Genomic DNA, 14302 nt, shown 5'->3' with positions numbered 1-14302 from the left:
AATCTATTACCCTTCGTACCTTTTATCCTCCCCCTCACCCTGCCAAGGAGGAGGAGAGGCTACACCGTCTGGACCTCAAGAGGGCGGTGAGTTTTTATAATGATAGAACTAAAGACTATCGAATGGATGACTAGCTCTTCGTTGGGTTTGCTGGCTGCAAGAAAGGAAGAGTGGTTCATAAAAGAACTCTTTCAAGATGGATCATCCTCTGTATAAAGATCTGCTACTCTTTGGCTGGTAAGGATCCTCCAGATGGTATTCGAGCCCACTCTACTAGAGCGAAGTCTGCAACATCTGCTCTTTCTAGAGGTGTGCCTGTTGAGGACATTTGTAGAGCGGCTACTTGGGCCTCCCTCCACACTTTCGCAAAGCATTATTGCTTGGACACTGAGGTGAGGAGGGATGGCCACTTTGCGCGCTCTGTCCTCCAGGATTTTCTGGTTTAGGAGAGTGGACACCCTCCTCCAGGAGTGGGGACTGCTGTTGGACTCTATTCACAAGGTAAGGAATCCACTGGCAGATGTATCTATCAGAAGAACAAGTTACTTACCTTCGGTAACGCTTTTTCTGGTAGATACAGTATCTGCATGTGGATTCCTCACTGACCCACCCGCCTCCCCGTTGTCCACTCTTCTATACCAGAGTTGCTGTAATGTATTCATTTTATTGTCAAGGGGTTGTTTTATTCAAATGTTTTATTGTATTTGCTTCACACCGTGTGTGTTACCTTGATTTTTGTACTGCGTATACTGTGTATATGTCTGCTGTCATTGGTCCGTCCGTGTGCCTCGAAGCCACGGAAAAAAGGGCGGAACTGATGTCATCACGCCGACGTGGGCCTATTGTAGTGTCGGTGACGTCAGCGGAGTCGCGTGTGATGCCGTGTCTCTATGACGTCGTCCACGTTGGCACGAGGCTACAAAAGAATTTCCGGATGTTGCTGACGCAAGGGGGATATTCACAAGGTGAGGAATCCACAGGCAGATACTGTATCTACCAGAAAAAGCGTTACCGAAGGTAAGTAACTTGTTCATCAACAGTAGCATGGGATAGACAAGCATTTGCAATGCAATAGGTCTCGCATTTGCGAGTCTTTGAGCTATTGGCATTGTAAATGACAATGCCTTTTATTTATGTGTTTACAAAACCTGCACACGGTGCATGAACACGCACTTTGTACTTATGGTCTTTGCTTACAAGAAGCAAGGCAGTAAAAGAGATGCAGTTACTGCCAGCCTTGCTTCTCATAAGTAACCAGTATAAGTACAAAGTACAGGTTTACGCTGCACTTGCAGGTTTTCCAAACACATAAATAAAAGGCACTGTCATTTACAATGCCAATAGCTCAAACTCTCGCAAATGCGAGACCTATTGCATTGCAAATGCTTGTTTTAATAGTTCCCTCCAACCCCTTAAAGGAGCTGCACAGATTTAAAGTTGTCAAATGTAATCATAGTATACAAAATGTATGTACTTAGATGTGCAGTTAACATTAATAAATCTATACTTGCCTTCACAATGTTCTGGTATTCGATATTTTGGCAGGTTGACATTCAGTCTGTTTGGATAGGATATGCAACTATAAACCTGCATGTCATTATCGTATTAATTGCATGCTTAGCCCCTTTTACCCCTCAAAATACCTCTGTTAGTTGCAGGATACTAGAGCTGAACAGACACAGGAAGGGGGTAATGATTCCTATTAAGCACTTGACATTTCAGGTTAACAGCAATTGAATAAGAGTTTGCTTTATTTAACTTTTTTTTTTTTACTTTCTGCTCAATTACATATTCAGTTCTAAGAGTGATTGAGTGCACAATGTAATTGCATTTTGCTTTGTCATGTTTGTTAATTTTGTTTCACATTTTTCACGTCTGACATGTAAGATTTAACTAGTAACTGGTTGATGCTGTATGTGTCTGCCCTGGAAACTTTATTTTCAATATTTTCCCTTTTTGCGTTGTTACCTGATACATCTCTGTTCAGTTGTGCCTGCATGTCACAGATTAAATTGACTGTGTTTTTTTCCTCTCTTTTATAGATACAGCAGGCTGAGTGAACTTGTGGACCATCTCTTTCCACTCCTCACTAAAGAAAATAGTTGTTCATTTGTATGTCCAGAGTTTAGCACATTTTGCTACTGGAGACAACCAATTCCTGATTGTAACTTGGATGAAATAACTTAGATTCCAGTCTACACTACCCAGGACTGATGGTCCAGTGTGAACTCCTTTATGACTTCGTTAACATTAGCTTGTCTGTACCATAAGTGTTTTATTTTGTAAAGTTCGGTGCCTGTTTACATGTCTCACACGCCTCACACCTCATCCATTCTATACCCATCTAAGTTCGGTGCGGAAAAGAAAAGCCTTGTAGACTTGGTTCCTTTCTGCTCAGAGAGCACCGTTGTGCAAAAGGTGTATTACATGGCAGTTTCAGATTATTTTGGATTTCTTTTATTTTAAGGGTAATATATTGTTGTCAGTATCTATGCAGCATACCCACTGCCTTGCTGTACAATTGCTTGAAACTTCACTTCACTCTTGGGATAAGAGTTAATTTTCCTCAGGTAAACTTAAAACTATCAGATATTTTTACTCTATAGCCAATTATGAACAATTCCTTTACTTCTAAAGATTAGTTGTAACCAGAAAAATACCTCATAGTACTTATTGGACTCATTTTTAGCTATAACCTTTTCTGAACTATAATCCTCCTCTACCCCCCACTCCCAACAAAAAACAAAAAAAGTTTCAGGTTCCAGCTTATGTGAATTAAACATTGGTGAACAATTTTCTGAAAGGAATTCTCATTGAGAATTGCACATAGGATTGTAACTTTTTTTGTGATCTTAATCCTTGGATAGTTTAAATAAAATTCTGATCAAGAGTTTCAGGACCACCTTAAAGGAACCTAAACCCGGACATTTGGGATGAGCATTGTCATAAATTACCAAAAGCGTGGCAGTGAATATGTAGCTCCTGATTGATCGAAAAGATTTCCTTTTGTGTGCATTTCTTGAGGGGTGTGTTAAAATGGTCAACCTCAAGCAAAAGATTGACTACATGGTAACAACCTGTATTCATCTCATCCAAGGTAACTAGTTCGCTTAATGGAATCTAGTGTCTGATCTGCTTTCTGTTCTTTTGCAACATGTAATGTGGTTGCAACAGAATCCTACGAAACCTATATTACGAAAACATCTAATGTGTTTACTTTGTTTCCTTACTTCACCCTCCCATACTCCAAGCCTTGTTGCAGTACCTCAAGCACTGATTCTATATTTAGACTTAACTAATTTGAGACTATCATTTCTCATTTGAAAGGACAGAGGTACACTAAATATTTGAATTTATTCATAATGCAGGAGAATCCAGTATTGACCCAGTACTGCCAGATCCATACCAGATTTTCAAGCTAGACACTGAAGATAAATTTGCATACACTAAATCTAAATGAATATCATTAACCTACTTGGGGATTGACCTGAATGAAAGTCCGGCATGTACCCAGAATGCTCAGATCCATTTTGAATCCCCCTGTTTTAAGGTGTTCTTCAATTGGGTCTGCTGTTCCAGATTATATGTGGTCCATGCGTCTTGTGTCTTATCTTTATGAATTCTTATCGAGTTTAGCCTCATGGGTAGGATGAAGGTGCAGCCCTCTGGCGTAGTTCTTCCACCTTCTCTAACAGTGGGCCTAACTCCTGGTTCTTAACTTGAGGGCACTGCAAAAATAGTTTCAACTTCATCGCGTTCTGAAATATTCTGTTCATTCTCACTCTGGAAAACCTGATTCCCCAAGTTTTAAATTTTCTTCATCACATTTTTAGTGGCTCTGAATGTACACTGTTTGGGCAAGTATTCGAGATCTAGTTTCATTGAGAGTCGTTCTCACACTGCTGGACCGCTAGACATGGCTCAGTTGTTTAGGAAATAGACAGCATGACAGTTTACATTAACTATGTTGGGCAGCACCTCTGTTTGTGGGATTTTTTTCAGCACGTGCAAGATAAAGATATCAAGCCACTGAAAATGGACGTTCTGTTCTCTCAAATGATATACTAGTTGGGATATTGGGCACTGTGTCCAAGCTGATAATGAAGGAGATGATTGTATTTCTATCCTCTATGGAACAGCAAAGTCATTTCAACTGAAGAAGTGGCAAGTTTTTCCTGATCGTCTGCTTCTTAGTTTGAGTGTGTTTGGGTCGCAACATCCTACAGAATTTTTTATTTGAAAAGTCTTTAAAATAAGTGTCCTGAGTTATACTTCACAAAATAAATCGTATTTATTTATATGATTTGTGTTCTTACTTCTAATTTTCGCTTTTGGAGTTTGTAACCAGTTTTGCAAAGCAAATGAAAGCCCTACCTCTTAAATTGGAGCTGGCAGCTGAGTGCTAGTACTTGCTTTATTTGGCATTGACCAGAACCGTAGCCCATTTGCAGAACTTAGCATCTCTCTTGCTCCCACCACCTCCCGGGCTTGAATCGCCATTTAGCAGCATATACCCCATGTTTCTAAATTCCAAAGTCTAGAATAATTGTATTGTATCATGAAATAGGTTTTTCATACCACTCTTGTTATCCTTGTGCCTGATTCAGAGTCATTTGTTAACCAAAGTGTACATTATGCGTGCAGAAACACCATTTACGATTCCAAGTTCTGAACCTTGATTCACTGAAACTGGATATGTGAATTTTATAATTGTAAGTGCACTTAAGAGAGTCAAAGATCTATTTTCGTTGGATATCTCTCGTAAGTTTAATTTAAAGACTGAAAGGGGGTTGATGGTATCTTGAGGGATTGCCATACAAAATGCATGGAACTTCAACAAATGAACACGTTTATGGGTATTCACAAGCATTTTGCATGGGCATTTCCTTCCTGAAAACACTTGTAAAAATGCTGTCGAAAAGGGTTTGAGTATCTGTGTTTTCATGGTGGATATGGGAAGGGAACACCTCCAGATTTTACAGGGTACATCAGAGAAGTTCTTGTTGGGGAGAAACGAAGATGAAAGGGACAAATGCACATGTCCAAGATTGCCAGAAGTACTGCCTGGGACTTTTTGGAAACCCATAAGCGTCAGAAATCTACTCTGAGTTTAATAGGAAATATAGGAGGGTAGTTTTCTTGTTTTTTCTTTGAAGTGCTTTTTGCGCCTGGTTATTAAATTGTATATAAAACATTCTAACATCAATACAGAGGTTGTGCAACATTCTATGATTTTGCCACTTTTTGCTCTTGAACGATGGGTGAGATTTGAAATGTGCACTATAGGGCAACACGTCAAGTCCATAATGAATCAAACGTGTTTGACTGTTTAACTAACCTGTATAATATAAATATAAATTATTTTGTTAACTCATGCATAGTTATTTGACATTTCATTGACATTCGCATGGTTATTTGAAGTGTCATTAAAGTGGACTTCACCCTTTTGATAGACTCATTGCTTGACGTTGGGATACCACTTTTAACATGGCTTTTTTTCTCAAAACATAGCTGTCTTTTTTTCCAAAGTCCTGTGACCATATCTCCGCTCACTAGGTCAAAAGTAACTTTAACCATGGATTGTATGTTAAATAGAATAGCCATAGGACTGGGGCTGAACACGTTACCTAATATAAAGCCTTCTGACATATTTTCTTATCGTCATTGTAGAACCTTCTTTCCTTGATGAACAGGCCACCCCGCATTGTACAGCTTTCACCTCCTTTACTTCCGTTTAGTGTTAGGTTAGAAGTGATTCAGCAAACAAATACACTTTAGCTTACTACACAATGTGAAAAGAAACTTACACAAAGCAGGCAAAAGAAGATGAAATAGAAATTGTACAAGTATAAACACTCAAAGTAACAAATTGACAAACTCTTAAAAGGGACACTGACGGCAGGCATCTTCCCTCTCACCCACTGACCACTCAAGGCACTTTTGATCCCTTCTCGTGCCATATGCTTGGGAATTAATGATGTCTAGAAAATTAACTCTTTGGAACACCTAGAACTGACATCAACCATTGGATCATCTTAATCATATCAATGATGGATATGTCCCTATGACCGTTGCATGGTTAAAATGCCCCCTTTCAGTCAATTGTTGTTCCTTCTAAGATTCTGAATTTACACAGGTTCACCACAGTTTGTGTTGTAGGTGCTGTTTTTTACAGATGCTGGTGCCTCTTTCTGGAATGCCCTGGCATTGCTGTTTCTCGTCTAGACCCAGTTAATATAATTAACCGATTCTTAAATAGTGAGGGGCCTGCATTCCTTATCACTGAATTAAAATTGTCCATTCTTTTATGATTGCGGCAGTGTAGTGTTTCTGTTAACCCTTGTACGTTGTGCCACATAAAACATTCAGACACCAGATCTCCTCTGAGAAAGCTGCTTCTCGGAGGGGATAAGGTCACCGGATTGTATAAAAATGCTTCTTCAGTTTTTTACAAATATGGTAAAGCAGGTAGATATGACATCGAAGCTAGATTAAAGGATTAAGCTACCAGTGCCCGCTCAGACCACCTGTATTGGCAGTGCTTATATTTTATTTCAAGGATTGCTTCCATTTATTTGATAGAACACATTAGTTTGGTGTTTTTACCCAAAGCCATGTCCTGTAATGACCTAAACAGAAACCTAGCTCATGAATAGCCTTTTTCCCTCAACCGTTCTAGAAAGTTATGCAATTAATAAAGGCAGTATTACTTTCTATTTCAAGAACCAAGTAGGAAGCCGGCATGTAATGTGCTTTTGAGGGCACCTGAAAGGTGCCTCCAGCTGGATGTACCAGGCGCAGAGAGGCCGTGTTCAGCAGTAATGTCCCTTTCTGTCCAAGAGACCCAGTGCGACTCAGGAGACGCAGCCTGCTTTACTCTGATTCAGTGCAAGCTGTCTACTGAGTGATGAGGGTAGCAGGAAACAGTCTGGGCTACAGCCTAAAATTAACAAGCACAGATTATAGAGATCTTGAAGGTGGTAGATCTTGCAGACTTCACTACCGTGACGTTTTTTATCGCCTATGCCACCTGTCTATTTTGCAGACACTCTCCTTGGCTCTTTCTGAACGGTTACTCTTTTCGATTTCTGTAGCATCAAGTTAGTGTTGAATTATTAGTGAAGGTGCTTTCAGTGTGTGCATGGAAAGATGGCCTGGATACATGTTGTAAAAATAAAATTGTAAAAAAAGCAGGCGATTCTATGTTCAAGTTGAATAACTGTGCACAGTCAATTCAGGCTGGCACAAGACGACCGATTCTTTCTGTGAAAGACTGGCATTTCGGTGTAACTTACACACCCACTGTAGCGCATTACATTGATGAAGAAATGCAGTCACTTTTTTTCGAGTTGTAAAAGCTAAATGCTTTGAGAGTGTTAACGTGGACAATCCATACATTGTTATTTAAGCACTCCGAGCTGGCCACTGCCATAAATTGCCCCATTTCTTTTCAGGTGAAGCACGGTGTGCATAATCACGGAGCTCTGATATTGTCTTTTTCATTGCAGTTTATAGTTTTATTTTTCTATGAATGTGCAAAACCTTCGTATAAATTTCGACGTGCTCCCCTTTCTTTGAAATATTTGAAAATCCAGATCCTTGAGAGGAAATTTTTGGGGCCTGTGTAATGTTTTTACTGTCTTTCTGAATTTTCAAAACCGTTTTCTACTGGGAAAGCCTTAAAAACCAAAATCAAGTTTTACCACTTTAAAATGTTTGGACCTGAGTCTATTGGACGGCATTTGATGAAGATCTGGGCTGATGATTTAGTATGTTCTTCTACCTACATGCGAGTAAACTCGTCAAACAAAATGTAAAAGGGATGTGTCAGAAGCCCCGTACTTGGAGATCTGCCTGATGATTGGGAGGCCGCATTACCTTTCCATTTTTCAGTTTCAATTTTTCAGTTCCTCATTGGGGCTGTTTGCCTTCAAAAAGTAGGACCGGTTCCCTAACATGCCTCAAAAAACATTGCGTAAATGGAGAGATCAGTGTTCTTGAGAGATCAGTATTTGATGTTGGTTGAATACACCCATGCTGTTGTTTAAGAGGATTTGATTGGGCTAACCGATCTATTGATAGACGTGGGAGCTGCCACCTTATTTTATTTAGTGCAGGAGCTGAAAAACCAAGATGTAGATGTTAATGGAATTTCCCGTTGAAAACTGCATTCAGGTTGTTTTGCGTGAAAAGTGAATAAACTGCTTTAAGTTCATCTTATTAATTTTGACCATTAAAAATAAAAGTGAAAACGTAATTCTTTGACTAGCTCATTAGCAAAAACATGTTTTAAGTAGTCCTCTATATGCATATCAAAATATTTTATTTTGTAAAGATTGTACAGTTTGAATGGTTAACCCATACTTTTGTGCAATGTTTACTAATGTCCAGCGCACGATATTCCCACAATAAACAAATTGAAGTTAAACAGTCTTTCTATTCTTTCTTCGAGGACACAATGGGCTCTCTGAAGAGTTGCCAATATGTTAACACACACTGTTTATGCTTGTTTCCAGATGGCCACAATGTGACGTCTGAACTGATGTTGGCTGGAATCTATCTCTGACTTTTGTTTATAACTGCACTGAACAATGGAAGTGTGTATTGTGGTAGCTTTAAAAAAAGAGTCAAATCAGCAGCTTGGTTAGCCACTGTCTTTCAACATTGTGATTTTTTTTTTAAGTATGTTTGTTTTATTTGCTTATTTCACAGTATATAACAAGACTGGCCTTAAGCAAGTAACAAATCTCAAATCTACAAATGCTGAGATGATTATGTGACCCACAGAGGCATTCAGTACCTTGTCTTTAGTACTCTTAAATAGTTTAGTATCTTGATTGCTGCATAATTTCAGAGACACTTCCAATCTACCCATGGTTGTTAGCTGAAAATTAAAGTGCAAAAAATGCTTCAAACTCTTAACAGTGGACACCTACGACAGTAAGTGGATCTGAGTTTGTGTTTTAAAACATGAGATATGGTATTAGAAACCTAATTGCAAATGACATCACACAGCCCTTTCCTTGATGGCATAATAGTAAATGTATTTGGAGGAATTTACCTCATAGTTAAATGGATAAACATGAACAAAATATCTGATAGAGGCTTCTAGCCTCAGATTGCTTACTTTAGAATTATCCCCAGGCATCAGACTGGATCTGGAACATTTTCGAGAGCAGTACCCCTGCGTGCCGGTAGGTGGCGTCGTTTGGCTCTGTGTGGTGTCATCTGCGCCGGAAGTGGCGTGCGCAGTGCCTATATAGGTGCTTCCCCAACACGCTGAAGTCCGTTATTTTCTTTCCACGTCAGTCACTTTTTGACTAGCTATTTTTTTATACATTTGGGCAAAGTCTTTTGTCATCTAGGAAGGCCTGCTTCGAGCCCTGCAGTGTCTGTCCCCGATAGATGTCGGTGATGGACCCACACCTTGTTTGCTTCTGATGCCTTGAGTGCAACCACAATTTGAAGACCTGCGTCGACTGTCCCGCAATTAATCCGAAGGCCCTCAGGGAGGGGTCCCTCAAGCACATGGCGCTTGACGCCATGACAGTCTCCATCCTGGTCGAGGGGAAGGTCCCGGGATTGGTCACGGAGCCAAGATCTTTGTCACACTCAGTCATCATGTTACTCTTGTAAGTCCCACTGCAAGAAGAAGAGTAAGAAGCTGAAGTGGTCTTGGACTTTTCCTAGTTCATCAGCCAACAAGACCAGGGAGCATCGCCATTCAAGGCCTGGCTGCGTGGTTGAGCCAGCGTCTGGGACGGCTCCGCTCTTCCCCATGTTCCTGGGAGCCAGATCAACTCCCACTCAACTCCTGGAGTTTTGAGGCCGTGCAACTCATATATGAAAAGCCCGTTCCTGCCAGCGCATCTTCAGTCCCTGCAGATTTGAGAGGAGCCTCTACTAGTTGCACACCAGCGGCTCTGGCCTGGCGACGGTTATACCACCTCGACCTTCCCAGGAGCCAATGCCAATGCTCCCAGCACCCCCTTTCTGATCTCCGATTCGGGGGACGTCTTCTGAAACTGACTGAAGCCGTGTTTTCCAGGCCGGAGCCTGAGCCCTATTCTTATGGGCTAGAACTCTTGGAGTAGGGAGGGTCGTTGGACCCTGAAGAATACCTGCCTTTAGATTAACACATGGACAGGTGTGAGCATTTGGCGGAGGCCAGTAGACTAGACACTTCTACAGATATTTTCATGCTTTCTCCCCCTACCGTAGCTACGGAGGAGGGTACAGCTATTGCAATGGTGGTGAGGGGGAACAGCCTAGGCCCTGGATCTTAGCCTGCCCTCTGTGGCCATCACAAAGAACGTCTTGGCAGAGGTGCTTCAGGCAGGAGTGACCCCCTCAGATCCACTTCTCCCATTTAATGAAGGTTTTACAGACATCGTCCTTGGGACCTAGTCCAAGCCCAGCACAAGGGCTCCTGTGAACAAGACGATTTCCCGCTGCCACCATCCCAGGGGACCCCAATTTCCTCACATAACACCCTACCCCATAGAGCTTGGTGGTACAAGCCTCTGCCTCCCATGTAAATCCTGTTGCATTCCCTACTGTCCTACTGAATAGGGACTCCAAGAGACTAGCCATCTTGGGCAAGAAGATGTTTTTTCCCACCAGCATGGCACTGCAGACCATAATCACTGCTTAACTTGTGGGCCGTTACTCCCATGCTCTATTGGATTTCGTTGCGCAGGTGCTGCTCATGGTTCCAGAGGAGGCCCGGGCCATACTGTTCCCAGGCTGTTGCTGATGGGAGAGTTGCAGCTAAGTTCACAATCAGATGTGGACTGGATACCACCGACTCGCTGGGCTGAATGGTTTCCTAAATGGTGGCCTTACAGTGTCACACCTGGCTGGGAATAACCTAGTTTTCAGTGGATGTCCAAGCATCGCTTACAAACATGCCTTTTGATGGCTCCAGCCTTTTTGGAGACCAAGCAGATTCAGAGCTAGAGGGCTTTAAGAACAGCGGGCTACAGCCAGGTCCTTGGGGCTTTCCTTGGCCCTCGCCATCGCCAATCTGCCTTTCACAGCCACGGAAGGGGCATCCAGCCATGTCTATACTCTCCCAGCCACCGCGCCACGCAAGCTTCTTGGCCCAGAACATAGTACCCACAGACCATGTGGGACGGCAGCCAGAGGTCGGCCAGTCAACCTTCCCACTGCAGCCATTGCCTCCAAACCCTTATAGTTTGCCCTCTTACCATCATGGGCACCCAATGGGAGGCAGGATACGCCATCACCTGTCCCTCCGGAGATCTATAACATGAGACTGATAAGTTCTCCAAATTGTCTGGACGGGATACGCCCTCTCCTTTGTGACTACCCCTCAACCTATGCCACCTGGTTGCGACAATCCGATGGAGGACCGTCTCTCCTTGTTCTGCCAGGAACTGATGTGTCTCTTGACCAAGGGATCAGCAAAAGGGTGCGTACGCCAGAAGTAGGTTGTGGTTGCTATTCCTGCTACTTCCTGGTGCCCAAGAAGGACAGAGGCCTTCGTCCTATTCTAGACCTGCGCCCTCTCAATTTCTTCCTCGAGAAGGAGAGGTCCAAAATACTCACGCTCGCTTAAGTCCTATCTGCCAGCTAGCCAGGAGACAGGATGGTGGCGTTAGACTTGCAGGACGCATTTTGCCTCATTCTTTTCCTGCCTGCTCATAGGCTTTACTTGTTGTTCACGATGGGTCACAAGCACTTTCTGATAGATACATCTGCCGTGTGGATTCCTCACCTTGTGAATACCCCCTTGCGTCAGCAACATTCGGAAATTCTTTTTTTCGTAGCCTCGCGCCGACGTGGACTCCTGACGTCATAGAGACACGACCTCGCTCGCGACTCCGCTGACGTCACCGACGCCTATAATAGGCCCACGCCGGCGTGATGACATCAGTTCCCTTTTTTCCGCGTCGTCGACGCTAACGGTTATCGGGAATCTCTGTAGCCAACGGATACTTTGTTGTCTTTATTATTAACATTTTCTGCGTCTCTGTATCCTGTCTTTTCGACAATGTCTTCAAAAAAGACCGGCTTCAAGCCCTGCAGAGAATGCGGCAAAATGATGTCCATTACCGACCCACACAGCGACTGCATCTGGTGCTTGAGCTCGGACCATGATGTGGAGGACTGCTCTTCGTGTAAGAAAATGAACCCGAAGGCCCTGAGGGAGAGAGAGGCGAAGCTCCTGGTGGCTAAAATGAAAGCTGGAAAAGGAAAATCGTCGAAGTCTCGTTCTCGAAGGGCGAGGTCGAGATCGAGGTCCAGGTCTAGATCTAGAGGAAGGTCGTCTTCGAAGTCGGCTTCGGACCATGTTTCGAAGAAGAGGAAACATAAGAAGAGGAGACATGAGTCCCGACGTCGTTCTGGTAAGGAGTCGGGGTCGAGGTCGAGGTCACCGAAGGTTCGTTCGAAGGTGGTGACCATTGAAGTTTCGGATCCAGAACCTGAAGGTGAGGCTTCCCCTTCTGAGTCACGGGCGCCGTCTCCGGCTCCGACTCCGAATCCGGCTCCGAATCCATCTCCGGCGCCGTCCCCGGTCCGAGATGAGGAGGAGCCTCATGAGGATGAGGGTTCCGAGCCCTTAAGTGAGCCGAATCCGAACGCTCCTCGAGACAGGCCTGAAGGTTTTCATCCACCATTTCCTGCCCCAGGCCAGGACCCTTCTGCGTTTCTCAACGCGATGTATGGAGTCTTTTCGAGGTCATGGTACCCCTCTGGTGCACCTTCGGGTCCCATGGGTCCTTTGGCGTTTAACTTAGGAGTCCCTCACTCCTACCCTCCGGCTCCGTTTATGCCTTACATGCCGGCTCCGACGCCGCCGTGGCATTTTCCGGCTCCACCGAAGCCGTCGACGCCGGTTCCGGCGTCACCAGCTCCGGGTCGACCTAGAACACATCCCTCTGAACCTGCGGATTCGATCCCGACGTCGATTCCGAATCCGTCGGAGCCGATGGTGGATCCGAGGGCAAAACGGGTCAAGATGAGATCCAGAAGAGAGGCTCAGCGCCTTCTGGAGGAAAGGAGGTTTTTGGACTCACAATCTGATCTCGAGGAGGGTGAGTTGGATGAAGATACTTTTGAAGATTTGGCAGAAGCAGGAAGCCTGGATTTCTCTCCAGAGTGGGAGTTACCATCAGGTTCTAGTACTCCTTCTAAGGACATTCAACCCTATCATTTGATTATGAGAAAGGCTGCCAGTCTGCTTAAGTTGACTTTGCCTACAGCAGAATTCAAATCTAATATTCTGACTGAAGTACTCCATTCTCCGAGTTCAGTGGTGGAACCTCTTCTTCCTTTCAATGAGGCTCTAACAGAGCCCATTCTGGAGGTGTGGAAAAAACCTTTGTCTGCTCCAGCTGTCTCTAAAAGTGTAGCCAGAAGATACAGGGTTGCCCCTGATGATCCTGCCTTTTTAACCTCTCACCCTTCACCGGAGAGTTTGATCATTCAGGCTGCATGCTCCAAAAAGAACATTAGTGCTTTCCCTCAGGTTCCTTTTGAGAAGGAAGCAAAGAAGCAGGATCAGGTGGCAAAGAAGTCCTTCTCCTCTGCCAGTATGGCATTGAAGTCATCAAATGCCACTTGCTTGATGGGGAGATATTTACACGCTCTGATGGACTCTTTACATGTTCTGGTTCCAAAAGTTCCTGATGACAGCAGGAAGGATTTTGAGGAAGTCATCTCTGACGCTCAGGCAGCGGCTCGCCAGGTCATTCAGAGCGGTTTGGATACTGTAGACTCTGTGGCGCGCATTATGGGCACTGCTGTCGCTACTAGGAGGTCTGCCTGGTTGAAATCCTCTGACTTTTCGGCTGATGTTCAGGCGACATTATTAGATCTTCCTTTCGATGGTTCAGGCCTTTTTGGGAAGAAGGCTGATGCGGCCCTTGAGAGGTTTAAAGATTGCAAGGCGACTGCTAAATCCCTGGGTCTCCAAATGAGAGGTTCTTCAACTGGCAGAAGATTCAGAGGTTTTGGCCGTCCTGCCTTTCGGAATTCCCGGCAAGGCCAACAGCAGCAGCAGCAACAACAGCAGCAGCAAAACTCCTTATACAGGTCCTACAGGGGAAAGCAAAGAGTGCGTCCTCGTGGACGTCAGGTCTCTTCCTCCTCCACTTCCTCCAACCCTCCTGCCCCTGAGAAGCAGCCCTAGATCCGACATTCAGGATCATGTGGGTCCGGTTGGGGGCCGGCTTACCCATTTTCTACAGGATTGGGAATCGGTTACGTCAGATCTTTGGGTTCTCAATCTTGTAGAAAATGGGTATGCCCTTCCCTTTCGGGAATTCCCTCCCAA

General features: G+C 44.0%; 1 protein-coding gene across 2 annotated transcripts in view; it reads left to right on the top strand.

Moving 5' to 3' along the window:
• LPIN2 (lipin 2) overlaps positions 1 to 4298 on the top strand; it is a 608403-nt gene extending 604105 nt beyond the window's left edge. For both annotated transcript variants that reach the window (XM_078687465.1, XM_078687464.1), the window contains exon 20: positions 2043 to 4298. In XM_078687465.1, coding sequence (XP_078543591.1) covers positions 2043 to 2187 — 145 coding nt within the window. In that variant the 3' untranslated portion in view covers positions 2188 to 4298. The remainder of the gene's footprint in view (positions 1 to 2042) is intronic.
• The last annotated feature ends 10004 nt before the right edge of the window (positions 4299 to 14302 follow it).

Source organism: Lissotriton helveticus, chromosome 4_1 (assembly GCF_964261635.1).
Source record: "Lissotriton helveticus chromosome 4_1, aLisHel1.1, whole genome shotgun sequence".
Lineage (NCBI taxonomy): Eukaryota > Metazoa > Chordata > Amphibia > Caudata > Salamandridae > Lissotriton > Lissotriton helveticus.
The sequence above is the reverse complement of the archived record's forward strand: the minus strand, read 5'-3'. Positions and strand labels throughout refer to the sequence as shown.